At 43.8% G+C, this 15,145-nt stretch overlaps 2 protein-coding genes across 3 annotated transcripts in view; one reads left to right on the top strand and one right to left on the bottom strand.

Moving 5' to 3' along the window:
- LOC143933809 (transmembrane protease serine 4-like) overlaps positions 1-15,145 on the bottom strand; it is an 81,880-nt gene that overhangs the window by 47,277 nt on the left and 19,458 nt on the right. For both annotated transcript variants that reach the window (XM_077456866.1, XM_077456865.1), the window contains exon 2: positions 779-827. In XM_077456866.1, coding sequence (XP_077312992.1) covers positions 779-827 — 49 coding nt within the window. The remainder of the gene's footprint in view (positions 1-778; positions 828-15,145) is intronic.
- The window catches only part of SMIM35 (small integral membrane protein 35), a 75,050-nt gene continuing 71,781 nt past the window's right edge, over positions 11,877-15,145 (top strand). Inside the window, exon 1 of the mRNA XM_077456867.1 lies at positions 11,877-12,090. The gene's annotated coding sequence lies outside the window, so the exon portion shown is untranslated. The remainder of the gene's footprint in view (positions 12,091-15,145) is intronic.

The following is a 15,145-nucleotide window of genomic DNA, read 5'->3' as shown; positions in this document are numbered from 1 at the left end:
GTACTGTCTTACTGCAGATAACGATCCTCTTTTGCCTCCTCCTGCAGCGCTGGCAGCTTTTCCTCTGCTCCCTACCTCCAGCTGTGCTGCAGGGGGATCAGTTCTAGCATCCGCAGCTCCATATTCCTGCTTTCTGGGCCCCCCTGTGCACCCCTTTTCCCTGCAGCTTGCTGGCTTCCTTCCTCTCGCCACCCACTGGCATCTGCTGTGGGTACACAAGAGGATGTTTCAGGATGGAGAGTGGGCAACGGGGGTCGGTAAATATGTCATATAATAATGATTTTAGTGTATTTTTAAATATCATTTGGTATTTTATGGGGGGTGGGAGCGGGGCCCTGTTAGGAAAGCAGTATAGGGCCCCATGATTTCTAACAGCAGCCCTGCACCTCCAAGGCATTAAGAAATAAGGAGGAGCTGTATGAAATCCCACAGGGAAAAAACACACACAGGGCTGACAACACTGCTTACAGGCAATTACTTTACAATAATGATGATATTTCAATGACTAAACACATCTAATTTACATTGAATAGTACTGACATGAGACATTGGTACACGTGACACAAATGCTTTCAGTGTAAATTATCTGCCACGTCTTAAAGCATGTTTGTACAATATGCTGCAGGGCTGAACTTCAGCTGTGAACAACTGAAATCTGAATAGCCCATTGTATTAAACCAGAACATAGGTACAGAATTTCACACCTTTGCTCAACACAGAAGGAGCTTTGAGGTTTGTGCCATTGGTTTGTTTATTAATTAGGGTTGGCTGATCTTACCTGCTGTGTTCAGTGGCGACGCACTGTTTACTTCTTCCTCTGCCGGATTCTGTGAAGACAATACAAGAATAAGTGAGAGAATACCTATAGCTACTCATACGGTCGCAGATTATCTGTGATCAATTAACGACTTCTATGTGGAAAGACAGAAGAAAGTCTTCTGATTTAGATATGTTCACAGGGCTTAAAGTGATTGTAAAGGATTGATCTTTATTTTTCTTTTTACTACTCGGCACCCACGCTATAGCCCGAAAGACAGCTACAGCACAGGCATAAAATGCCAGGAAGGTGTACATGAATGTCCTCCCATTCTCACTCTGCCCACGCGCCCCCCCACTCTGATCATGAGTTCTTGGGACTCAGCTGGTCACAGATAGGATAAGGGACCAATCACAGTGGGCCCTTTACCACGTGATCAGCTTTCAGACAATGACAGCTGATCATCGAAGTAAACCGAAGCTGGTTATGGGCTCTCTCTTTTCCTCACCCTGTCAGCGCGAAGAAAAGAAGAAAGCCGTTAAGCGGCTTCTGTTGGAGGGACATCATTTCTCTTTGTGCTCACCATTGCTGCTAATCAGTTCTGCTAATCAGTGCCCTGAAGTGCCTCATCATCAGTGTCACTTATTAGTGCTGTCTACCAGTGCCCATTAGTGCCGCCTATCAGTGCCACCTCTGTGGCCACCAGTGTTGCAAATCAGTGCCCACCAATGCCATCTCATCAGTGCCACCTCTCCATGATGCCTATCAGTGCCACCTCTCAGTGCCAATCAGAGCCTCCTGATCAGTGTCCACCAGTGCCACCTCAATGCCCAGTGCCATCTATCAGTGCTGCCTCATCAGTAAAGGAGAAAAATTACCTGTTTACAAAATTTTATAACAAAATATGAAAAACTTAGTTTTTTTTTTAATTTTCTGTCTTTTTTTGTTTGTTTAGCAAAAAATAAACACAGTGGTAATTAAATACCACCAAAAGAAAGCTCTATTTATGTGAAAAAAAAATGCTATGGAGGCACTTGTGTGTGCGCTTGCTCCTGAAATAAACCTGGAATTGAAATAACTTCTGAAATAAATATTATCCGAGGGTGGTCATGGATTTCCTCCATTTATTCCATAAATGTATTTTACCTTGTCTATTCCTATAGTTCATCTATTAATACTCTGATAGTTACTGTTGATATCACAATAATATAAGGTTAGCTATGAAAACAAGCACACTGCTTAATAAAACAGCGTCTTATTTATTTCCCAAGAAAATAGGAAAACGCCAACATGAAAATACTAAAGAAAGATATTGCAAAGCATATAACAGAACATATAATACAATAACATCAAAGATACTTATCGCACACAGTCTCCTCGGCTGGGCTCAAGAGGATAGAGAGAAAGCCATGAGGCTCAAAATGGAAGGGAGAGAGCCATGCGGCTCAGAGCCACCAGGCACCAGCCAAGAATGAAAAGGAGAGAGCGAGAGCTCTTTGACTCGTTCAGCCCTTTTGTACTTAAATCATACACCATCCAAACCCAACCCCATTGCCATCCCATCTAGACTTTTGATGAATCACAGTATTTATGGGGTATTCCTCCTCAATATATTATACTACTGTCCATCCTGCTGTATTGGCCTCTAGGGGCAGCATTGTCCATGTCAATGTATCCTGGTCACTCTTCAATGCCTTTGATCTCTGTAACTTCATCAATCATCCTGCCAGTCATGGCCCTCTTTGAAGCTCACTTGCATAGCGTTATAACACCAGACGCATAGGAGCCAAGCTTTTGTTCAGCCTTCGATCCATGTATGGCCATGCCTGTTCAACACATAAGCTATTGGCAGGTAAGAAATCTTTGATCACCTGGGAAAAGCTGGAGCCAGCTTCCCCTGCTCTCAGGCTAAATACAAATGATCACTCAAGTCTGTCTTTAAGCCTCATTTACACTTGTGTTTAAGGGGTAGTAAAAACCACATGTCTGTACTGAACTTTACTACCCCCCAACTGCTCCCCCTTAAGCTTGGTTTAAGGCAAAACCCTTGCTTTGCAAATTCAAGGTAAAGTAACAGATTTGCTTTAATTCCCTATAAACCACCAACATATACTTTGCTTTCTTTTGCTCTTCTACTTCTCTATTCAGTGAAGGAATGGGAGGATATACTCTGTACTTCTGGTTATGGAGCAGCATGTGGCAGTGCTGAGCTAATTATAACTGTCATATGGGGATTTTGTAGCCTTGTGTATGCTACGATTCCAGGTATTCCGAGCTTACATAAAAAAAAAGAAGGACCTTCCATGCCTCCTGGAAGCTGAATAGGGCAATGGGTGAAGGGAAAAGTATGTAGGCAGGACCTGGGTTGGGTACCTTGTTTGGGAGGAATCACTCTCAAAACAAACAAATCACTTGTTTGTTATAATGCACTGTTGATATTTTTAAAATCTTGAGCAAGCTTGTTTGTAGTAAGAGAACAACTGATTGTTAGCACTGACATATCAGTCCAGAAAACATACTTTTCCCGCATTTACAAGGTATATTACGGAAGGATGGCTTCAGTTACCAGGAGCAGTGAAACTTCTGGGAAGGTTAAAAGGATGATTGTGCAGACTGCACTGGCTCTATACCTCAGCACCAATAACCAGAGAGTATAAAATGAAGAAATATCCTCTCGTTACTATCCCTTCTCCTCTGGGACCCCTCCCTCTGCTAGATACGGTCCCGAACGAGCAGGTTCCCGTCACATACCACTCACGAGAAATGTGCCAAAACAACATAGATTTATAGATTTAAAAGGTTCCATCACCCAAGATGGCTGCCAAATTCTTTGTCCAATCAGACCACTTCCTTTCACAAGGCACTAGACCGAATCAGAAAGGAATCAATCCGCTCTCAAAACTCCCCTTCCCAACAACAATGCCACTAGGCCACCAGCAGGTGGAAAGCCTAATTGCACCGACCTACATGTATATAATGCTACAGAAGGTTAAATAAATGTGATCCTATGTGGGCAGACCACAGATTCACAAAGTCAGGAATAGCCATGAGATACACTTTATTTGATGAAAAGAAACATATCACTTGGGTGTGTCCATCTGTCAAGGGAATTGTGGAAAAAAAAGAATAAAAGCAATGTGCAAACTTGGTAGCACTTTATAAATCCTGAATAATAATAACAATAATAATAATAATAATAATAAATAATAAGAGCCAGAACCTGCATCTCAGAAAATGGGCTGATCGCTACAAGAGTATTTTTTTAATTACACATTTTCTATATTTAATTTACAAAGCTAAAAAACAGGCCCAGGAGCAAGACATGGAGCAGACTTGTAGGCAAGGTGCCTACAATGGGTTTATGTGTTCCCCTCCCCCCCGTGTTCCTGTTTTTCCTGTCTGTCCTCAAGTTAACTGAGCCAGCTAGGTGCAAAATGTTACAATGTCTTAATGTTTTCCAGTGTCCTTAGGTTGACCTGGGAACTGGGGGATAACTAGGCTGTTGGGCTGCTTTCACACTGGGGCGTCGGCGGTAAAGCAGCACTTTAAATTTTTTGGCAGAGGTTTTCGGCCGCCGTTTTTGGCTGCTTTTAACCCCTGCTAGTTGCCGAAAAAGGGTTAAAAATTACTGCAGTTCGGTGGCGTTGCTCATTCATTTCAATGTGCAGGATCAGTGTATACACCGCTCCTTCACCGGTTCAAAGATGCTGCTTGCAGGAGATTTTTTAACGTCCTGCCAGGGCATCGCCTCAGTGTGAAAGCCAGTGTTGACCCTAGGTAAATTCTACCAAAGATGTACAGTAGCTGGTTACTTTGCTGGAGTGATTACCCCCTTTTTTTGGGGGGGGGGAAATAGGAGCCCAATTAGGGTTCCTGGAGGGGATGCCAAGCCTGGGGGCCCTATAGACGTAGCTGCTAGTCATGGTCTTCTGCCTCTATGCATTACTGCTAATCATGGACTTTCAGGGACTTGTAGCGCCTCTTGTGGATTAATACTGAAAGGGACTCTTGCATTAAAAGAGACTGCATTGTAGATTTGCCTTCTGTATAAGGTATGCACACTCTATGAGGTGTTAGAATAGCTCTGTATAGGAACTGTGTTGATGTTGTATTTTAAGAACTGTACGGTTATCAGCAATACCTCAGTAAAGGATCTCGTATGTTTACTTGTTTAACTAATCCATGAAAAAACCTCCAATCCCAGAGGACGCCTTATATGGGAAAAAGCATTGGGCGGGGCTAGTACTGGGAAATCATCACGCTGAGGCTCGTTGGATGACACCGCAGCCGAGCTGTTGAAGTTTCTGAAAAATGCTTGTTATTCCTGACTTTTGTAAGTGCAATATTCTATTTAATAAATTGAGCATTTTTAACAGTATTGCACTATGAGACTTATTTATTTTAGGTACTTATATAGCGCCGTCAATTTACGCAGTACATTCACATCAGTCCCTGCCCTCAAGGAGCTTACAATATAAGGTTCTTAACTCACATTCATGGGCCAATTTAGAGAGGAACCAATTAACCTACCAGCAGGTTTTGGAATGTGGGAGGAAACCCACGCAGGGAGAACATGCAAATGCCAGGCAGTTAGTGTCATTGTTAAGATTCAAACCAGCGACCCTTTTGCTGCTAGAGGAAAGTGCTTACCACTACACCAGGGTTTACTTCCTCTTTAAGACCACAAAAGGAAAAAAAAATGTCCAAAGTAAGGGAAATGCCCTCTGTTGGTGGGCATATACAGTATCTCACAAAAGGGAGTACACCGCTCACATTTTTGTAAATATTTTATTATATCTTTTCATGTGACAGCACTGAAGAAATTATACTTTTCTACAATGTAAAAGTAGTCGGTAGGCTTGTATAACCGTGTAAATTTGCTGTCCTCTCAAAAGAACTCAACCCACAGCTATTAATGTATAAACCGCTGGCAATAAAAGTGAGTACACCCCCTAAGTGAAAATGTCCAAATTGGGCCCAATTAGCCATTTTCCCTCCCCGGTGTCATGAAACTAGTTAGTGTTACAAGGTCTCAGGTGTGAATGGGGAGCAGGTGTGTTAAATTTGGCGTTTATCACTCTTGCACTCTCATACTGGTCACTGAAATTCAACATGGCACCTCATAGAAAAGAACTCTCCGAGGATCTGAAAAAAAAAAAAATGTGTTGCTCTACATAAAGATGGCCTAGGCTATAAGAAGATTGCCAAGACCCTGAAACTGAGCTGCAGCACAGTGGCCAAGACCATACAGCAGTTTAACAGGACGGGTTCCACTTAGAACAGGCCTCACCATGGTCGACCAAAGAAATTGAGTGCATGTGCTTGGCGTCATATGCAGAGGTTGTCTTTGGGAAATAAACGTTAACAGTGCTGCAAACATTGCTGGGGGGGGGCAGCCTGTCAGTGCTCAAAGCATACGTTCCACACTGCATCATATTGGTCTCCATGGCTGTTGTCCCAGAAGGAAGCCTCTTCTATAGATGATGCACAAGGAAGCCAGCAAAAAGATTGCAGAAGACAAGAAAATTAAGGACATGGGCATCCTCAAATAGAAGGTTCTGTGATGTCATCATGGAGGAGTGGAAGAGGACTGCAGTGGCAACCTGTGAAGCTCTGGTGAACTCCATGCCCAAGAGGGTTAAGGCAGTGCTGGAAAATAAAGGGTGACCACACAAAATAATGACACTTTGGGCCCAATTTGGACATTTTCACTTAAGAATGTACTCACTTTTGTTGCCACCGGTTTAGACATTAATGGCTGTGTGGAGTTATTTTGAGGGGACAGCAAATTGACACTGTTATACAAGCTGTACACTCACTACTTTACATTGTAGCAACGAGTCATTTCTTCAGTGTTGTCACATGAAAAGATATAATAAAATATTTACAAAAATGTGAGGGGTGTACTCACTTTTTTGAGATACTGTATGTGTATATATTATATAAATTTAATTTTAGATTGTTAAAAGTATGGGGATGCCTCCTATACAGGCACATAAACTTTAATGGCATCTCCGTCTTAGTCCGTAGGATTCAATATTGAGTTGGCCCACCCTTTGCAGCTAGAACGGCTTCAACTCTTCTGGGAAGGCTGTCCACAAGGTTTAGGAGTGTGTCTATGAGAATGTTTGACTATTCTTCCAGAAGTGCATTTGTGAGGTCAGGCACTGATGTTTGGACGAGAAGACCTGACTCGCAGTCTTCACTCGAATTCATCCCAAATGTGTTCTATGGGGTTCAGGTCAGGACTCTGTGTAAGCCAGTCAAGTTCATCCACCCCAAACTCGCTCATCCATGTCTTTATTGACCTTGTTTATGCACTGGTGTGCAGTCATGTTGGACCCCAAACTGTCCCCAGAAATTTGAGAGCATGAAATTGTCCAAAATATCTTAGCATGCTGACGCCTTAAGAGTTCCCTTCACTGGAACTAAGGGACCAAGCCCAACCCCTGAAAAACAACCTCACACCATAATCCCCCCCTCCACCAAATGATTTTGTTCTAGAATGAACATGCATCTCATCTGTGGCCTCATGGAAAGTGCATGGGCCTGTCTTCTGTAGGTGAAAATAAGATTCTAAAAAAGACCCACTTTTATTATATTTGGTAGGGATGCACTGATGCCATTATGCCCCCCCCCCCCCCCCCCCGAGTACCAATACTTCTTCCCTTTGTGATTTTTTTTCAATGTGAAATGTTTAAATATATGTTGAAGGTTGAAAAATAATAGGGAACCAAGCAAACAAAAAAATAGTTTTAATTATTAACAATTTATAAAATAGAAATGAACAAACAAATTAGCAGCAAAAATAATTAAATGGAGAAGGGGAATAATGAGTTAATTAAGGCTGATTAGAGTAAATTAAAAGGTTAATAATGGGTTAATCATGAAAATTCAATAAAAATAAATAAATAAAAAAACAATTTTACTTGACAGGTTGCTTTAAACTGACTTCACCTACATATTAAAGTTCATCCCTTTGATCTGTAGATGTATAAACAAAAATAAACCCTGTTTCTTTTTATCTATCAGTATCAGTGGCTGAGCAATGTTGTTGATAAAATGTTGTCCGGTTGCTTTTTTTTTTCTTTTCACAGCTCCATTTGCTGGGACATCATTTAAAACTTTAGCTGTCAATTGGAGAACCCTACTGACAGCTAAGCGAGTCATCGGTTGTTGGGGAAGTGGCGGCCCCGCTCCTTAATGCTAGGTTCACATTGCTGCGATGCGGGAACGCCGCGAATCCGCGGCGTTTTCCCGCATCGCATACCTCCCGCCGGCAGTTCACACTGCCCTATGCGGACGGCTGGGGGTGTCAATGTTATGTTAATGACACCCCCAGATCCGTCGGCATATCACAGTGCGATCTGCCGACTCGCACAGGAATCGGATCGCATGGTGTGAACCCCCATGCGATCCGATTCCGTTGCGGACCCAAAAAAGGGTCCCGTGCGAGTTTGCTGCGGGACCGCTGCGAGTTCAGCCATACTATCTGTATGGCTGAACTCGCAGCGCTACGGAGATCGGATGTGATTTGCTGTGCGAATCACATCCGGTTCTCCCCCCGCAGCGGTGTGAACCCAGCCTAAACGATAATTGCTGGCTTTTAGAATCGTTTCAGCTGTCAGTGGAGGAATCCTACTGACAGCTAAAAGAACCGAGCCCAAAAGAATCGGAACATTTGCACAAGCATCGATACTTGTGCAAATGCTTAGTATCAGCAGCGATATTGGTATCAGTGCAATACTAATATTTGGTATAGAAAAGATGAAGCGCAATGGCTTCATTGCTTCCCTTATTGGGAATAAAGTTACTGCAAGTAACTACATTTGGTGACCTTGGAGAATGGGTGTGAGATGCTTGCACAAGCATTCTCTGTGAGCAATAGTATGCGATTCTAATGATGATGATCTTGGGGATAATCCTCCTGTCAGTACTATGAGAATTATTTTTAGTTACTCAGTAGGTAGAGTGTTTGACAGTTCCTCGAAAAGTGCCGCTGCCACAGAGAATGGAGATACTGCCTGATCCCAAAATACTCCACTCGAAAGTGGATGTAAACCCGATTCATGAAATTCGAGTTGGGCACATCTATCTGTAGGTTTTTTTTTTGTTGTATCTTTCTTCAAATCACTTTATCTCATAGCTTTGTCCTGTTCCTCTTATCAGCCTTATAACTTTTGACAAGCTCTCTGAGATGGGAGATAGAAGAGTATGGAGGAGGTTGCTATAAATAGATTAGCAGACTGCTAAACTATACACAGGCACGCTCTGCATGTGTGGGAAGGAGGTGTGTGCCTTTCCTCCAATCAGCTGTCTCACAGTGTCTAGCAATAATCAACTCCTACAGGGGGAATGAGGAAGTGAAAATTCTAATAGAACGTGCACTTTCTAACAGTATATAAAGGTCAAGACAGCAGATATCCATGTAAAACATATGTAGGGAGATTTGTTTCTTCCCCATGTATCATCTGAGGCTGTTTACTTCACTGGGTATATGGAAGGTTTACATCCACTTTAAAGAAAGGTGGGTGCATGTTTGTCTGTGGGCTTGGCTTAGGCACCCAAGTGGGGACACTCCAGAACTGCATTCACTAATGCCTGAAACACAAGCCTGGAGCCGCTTTCATGTGTAATTACATTAAGGCAGCTCACCAAGAGCAGGTGGGGAGGGGGGGGGTGACAGAACCCCTGGTGGCATCCCCCTAGAGGTATCATCTGGGGCATGTGCCCCCCCCCGCCTAGTTTAAGCCCTGACTGTGCATTCACCCCTTTAAGAGACTTCACACCATGCAAAGAAAGGAAACATGGCAAAAGAAAAAAAAAAAAGTGTGCTGTCTCTTAAATGACCAACTCAGAAAAATGAAATAAACTTCCACAAATGAACATTTGATAAACACTTCATAAATAATAGGTATTAATGCAACACATCAAAATGGGCAAAATAGCGAATCAAATTTAATGTAAAAAATAGAAAAAAATAAAAAAAATCATAAATCACTCACTTGATCAAAAATCAATAATTGTTAACACAAAGTGCATATAAAAGTGCTCAAAGTGCTTGTAATACCGGGTACACGCGATTGGACTATCCAAAGAGGAGGACAAGACCCCCGAAGTCGGAAGAGGACCCCCAAACGCCGGCGGCGACGAAGCAGAAAGCCGGGCTCCTCCGCTAGTAAAAGAGCTAGCAGTAGATAGCAGAGTCCGGTGAGAATACCCCAAGATGGAAGACCACCGGAGCTGTGCAATAAATTGTTTTAAAAACGTGTTGCGTTTTTTCGTTTAGACTTTTTTTCACCAGGTGAATGGGTAGGGGGGTACATGGTACCCCGATACTCATTCACATAGAGTGGGGGCCGGTATCTGGGGGCCCACTTATTAAAGGGGGCTCCCGGATTCCGATAAGCCCCCTGCCCATTGCCCCTGACAACGGCCAGGGTTGTCGGGAAGAGGTCCTTGTCCTCATCAACATGGGGACAAGATGCTTTGGGGTGGGTGGGGCCGCAGGGCCCCCCTTCCCCAAAGCACCCCCCCACATTGAGGGCGGGCAGCCTGGTACGGCCCAGGAGGTGGGGGCGCTTGCTCGTCCCCACAACCTTTCCTGACCAGCCAGGCTGCGTGCTCGGATAAGGGTTTGATATGGGCTTTGGGGGACCCCCATGCCATTTTTTTTGGCATAGGGCTTCCCCTTTAAGTCCATACCAGGTGACGGGGCCAGTGACATGTCAATCTCGCCGATGGAGGCGGCAACATTGACCTCCTGCGCTAGTTCCATCTACCCGGAGCCACGTTCAAAATGAACAGACTTTTCTCCGTGTGTGGGCAAGTCCGTTCATTTCAAAAGTCCGGCAGACTAGCGCACGGATGACTCGGCAGTCTGGCGGACAATTTTGAGTCAAAACTTCTAAGTCCGCCAGACTTTTGAGAAACAAAAGTCCGCCTGAGCCCACACACGGGCAGATTGTGTGTAGTGTACGTGGCATAAGACAATGAGGCCACTTACTGGACCACAGTGATCTCAAATTACAGAGATCAACTGTGCTTAATCTGTATCAAATAGAGGAGCCAACAATCTTGCCCTCGGATCTCCACACAGCTCAGTGACCCCATCGACTAGAATTGGCAGCCCAGTCCCCAGCATGAAAATGAAAATCTCAATCAGCCCTCCATTCAACAAGCTCAGACAAAAGTTTGCATCAAATATATAAAATAAAAAAAAAGGGGGGGGGGGGTAGAAGTCTGATGGGTTTTACTTCCTCTTTATTCCCCTGCAAAGTAAAAGCATAATGGGCTAATATGCATCACATACTAGCCCAGTATGCTGCACTTACCTGCAAAAGAAGGCTGCAATGTCCCCGAGGTCTCCGCTGCTGGCCGCGTCAATCTTCACCCCTCTTCCTTCGGGGGCCATGGACTCTGACTCTGTGACTGGCTGGAGTCACGGTAGCCGACAGTTATTGCACAGGCCCTATAGAAATGACACGATTGTGCCCTCTCTTCTGTGTGCATGCGCCGTGCAGGTTTAGGAGATATTTCCAGTACCTACAGGTAAGCCTTATTATAGACTTACCTGTAGGTACAAGTGGTGTGTAAGGGTTTACAACCACTTTAAGCCTACTAAGACAATTTTAGCAGCTGCAAGACAAGGATTGATTTAATACCTAGCCATGATCTCAACAAAGACAATTATCGGGGTACAAAGCTAGCCATACATGTACAACCTGCAGGCTGAAAGAATCTGAAAAGATTCCTACATCCATGCTATACAGCACAGATGGACAAATCTCCTGCTGCGGACTATTGTATTCTGAATACATGGACAGTGCCTGCATCTGATTCAGTTGACCATTTTCTACCCAGCTTCTTTTTTCATTTGGCTTTTGTTGATCTGGCCAACAGGGCCACCCATAGAATTAATTTTGGTTGGTTCAGCATGAATCCAAATGAGTGTATGGCCAGATCTAGCTGTGCAGATGAGCCTGATTTTCTTTGAGGGAAGCATCAACTGCTTTTCCTCAAGAGTTAACCTTACATCCAACAATCACTGTACAGATGCAAGTCTCCGTAGTGGGAGCATTATGGATGGGAGCCTTGGAGATGAAGTGCAGGTTGCTAAGAGACCATAGACACAAATCCCAGAATCCTCGAGTTGGAAGAGTCATATCCCTTAGCATATTTAACTCAGTTATTATAACGAGATATAGAATGGAAGGTCACAGGAAGAGAATTAAATAAAGCATTAGGTGGCTACAATGAAGATCTTAGGTTCACCCATTGGAAATCACTGAGGGTCCTTGTATAAACAGAGGAGCAGTGTGCTGGACTTTCAGGTATGTGCCTTTCTTATACTGCTGTGAGAAATTATACATAGAAACATGATATATTCATGCAAAAGACACAAAAGGAGAAAAAAGTTGAAATGTATAGCAGTCCATCTATGTACATCACATACACAGACCAGGGGGAGTTATGGTAATGGATTATACACGTTTAACAAAACAAAGCAAAACCTTTACCAATCCAAACCTAGGAGACTCTAGGCTCTATAGCCACCTAATCCTGCTCATTCAAGCTTGCAGAAGATTATTGCTTGCCAATAGTCTGACCTTTACACAGTACTATGTTCTTCGACAAGCCACAGTGTTTTACAACCCTACATGCCTAAATATATATTTTTTATTTTCTTGGATAACAAACATTTGGAATGTTCTTTGATCTTACCGACTAATTTTGAGTTCTATATTGCTTAAGCTATTTGTGTTCTGGAAGATAATGTTTTCTTTTTAAACCGAGGTCCAGCCCCCAGGCAAATAGCAAAATACACAGTTGAAATATGTACACACCCAATGCCCAGTCACCTTAACAACTTGCCACCCAAGCCAATTCTGACACTTTCCTAGTTTTTTTTTTGCTAGAAAATTACTCAGAACATATATATATATATATATATATATATATATATATATATATATATATATATATATATATATATATATATATATATATATATACACATACACACATACACACATATATATTTTTTTAGCCTAGGGAATAAAATGGCAGTCGTTGCAATTTTTTGTCACACGGTAGTTGCTCAGCAATTTTTTAAACGCAATTTAAAACAAAAAAACAAAGAAGTCTTTCATGAAATAAAAATAAATAACACACAATATTTACCCCAATTTTTTGCAATAAGTGAAAGACGATCTTACACCGAGTAAATAGATACCCAACATGTCACATTTTAAAGTTGTGCACACTTGTGGAATGGTGGCAAATTATGGCACTTAAAATCTCCATAGGCTACGCTTTAAAAAAAAAAATTCAAAAAATTAAAAAAATTACCGGTTACCATTTAGAGTTACAAAGGAGGTCTAGTGGCAGAAATTTTGCTCTCGCTGCAACAATCGCGGTAATACCGGTGTGGTTTGAATGCCATTTACATATGCGGGCATGACCTACGTATACATTCGCTTCTGCATGTAAGCACGAAGGGGTGGGGAGCGCTTTAAACATTTATGTTTGTTTTTTTATTTTTACATTTTCCCTATAACTTTTCTTTTAATCACTTTTATTCCTATTACAATGAATGTAAACATCCCTTGTAATAGAAATAGGGCATGACAGGTCCTCTTTACAGAGAGTCCCCAGATCTCTCCTCTATGCTGGAAAGACCGAGATACAAAAAAAAAAAAAGAAAATATATAATAATTATAATAATAATAATAAATACATCTCAGGCTTCCCAGCAAAAAAATAAAATAAAAATTTCAGTGTTTACACCTGCCAGCGTTTCTAGCCTCAGAGATGGCTGGGGATCATGTGGTCCACAGCCAGCACTGTGGTAAACTGCTGCCGCTGGATTCATTCTCTGGCTCCACAATCACACGGGCAAAACAGGAAAAGCGCCAGAGGGTGCATCATCCAGATATCACCACTTCAAGTCCCTGACGTTATATGATGTCAACCCAGGGGGAAATGGTTAATGATTAATGCACCTCTGCCAGAAAACATTCAGGGCATCACTTTGTTCTTTGAATGACTATGTGCTGTTATAGTAGAGAATTTGCTATTCTCACACTGATCCCCCCTCACAGACAATCAGGAAGCGGGTCCAGAGACCCGTCACCTGATTGGCTGAAAGGACAGGGGGATGCCTAGGAGGAGGAGGGAGGAGACACACGAAACCTACATGGGGTAGATGCTGACCCAGTGTCACGACCACTCGGGCACTCCGATCGTGTTCAAGAGACTCACCCGTAGAGATCCGTCGTGGAGAACTCGTCGTTTCCCGTTGACGCGCGCTAAAGCCAACGAGCGCATTCGCGTCAACACGAACGCACGCGCACACGCACGTAGGTCACGAACGGAGGCACGTCTACGTGTGAGGGCGCGCTGACCCGTCGTACGTCTGATTGGCGCCCTAAGGCCTTCTTAAGTCACGAGCTCCCTTCCATCCGTGCTGTCCAGTCTACAACGTGTCCGTGATCCGTGCTATTCGTAAACCTGAACCTGTTATCTGATTCCCGACTTCCGGCTTGTTCTCTGACTCTGATTGACTGCTGCCTGCCCACGACTCCTGCTTGCTTGACTACGTTTTTGCCTCATCCTTCTGTACCACGCTGATCGTATCCTGCTGACCCGGCCTGTATCTGACTACCGCAGTTCCTGCTACCTACCTGAGTTCCTGCTCTACGGGACGTCTATCCACCAGCCAGTCCCCGCACAAGTGCTTACCTTCTACCGTCAAGCTTCGTTCACTGTTCCAGCCTGTTCTCTGTGCCAGCTGACCAACTGGACCTATACCACCTGCCAGGCACTTGTGCCCCCTGAACTGTTGAAATACCTGTTCCCATCTCCAGGGGTTCAATAGCCAGGGGATACGAGGGGCCGCTCCCTGCATTCCGGGCTCCATCACCAGGTACGTGACAGTACTGGACAGCCATGTCCGAGCCCGCGCAGGGAGCCTCCCCCATGGACGAGCTCTGCCATCATCTGGCCGGCCTTACGCAAGCAGTTAAGAGTTTGCAGGAGGGCTACGGAAGACTGGAGGAACAAGTCCAGGCACTATCTGCTTCAGCACCGGCCGCTCCAGGGGCCCATGCTTCGCCCTCGGTAGTTATGTTACCACCGGAACCCAGGGTGCCAACTCCGGAACGATTTACGGGAGTCCGAAGCAAGTTTAGGGCCTTCCGCAATTCCTGCGAGCTGTATTTTGCTTTGCAACCCCGGACCTTTTCTCTTGAAGCAACGAAGGTGGGATTCATCATTTCCTTGCTGACAGATGAACCTCAGACCTGGGCACACCGTCTGTTAGAGCGTAAAGACCCTTCTCTTGACTCCATGGATACCTTCTTTCAGGCTATGTCTAAGCTCTATGAG

The sequence above is a fragment of the Lithobates pipiens genome, unplaced genomic scaffold, assembly GCF_037356315.1.
Source record: "Lithobates pipiens isolate NorthernLeopardFrog02 unplaced genomic scaffold, aLitPip1_a1.2 Scaffold_27, whole genome shotgun sequence".
In the NCBI taxonomy this organism is placed as follows: Eukaryota; Metazoa; Chordata; class Amphibia; order Anura; family Ranidae; genus Lithobates; species Lithobates pipiens.
Note: the sequence above shows the minus strand (reverse complement) of the source record. Positions and strands in the feature narration are given on the sequence as shown.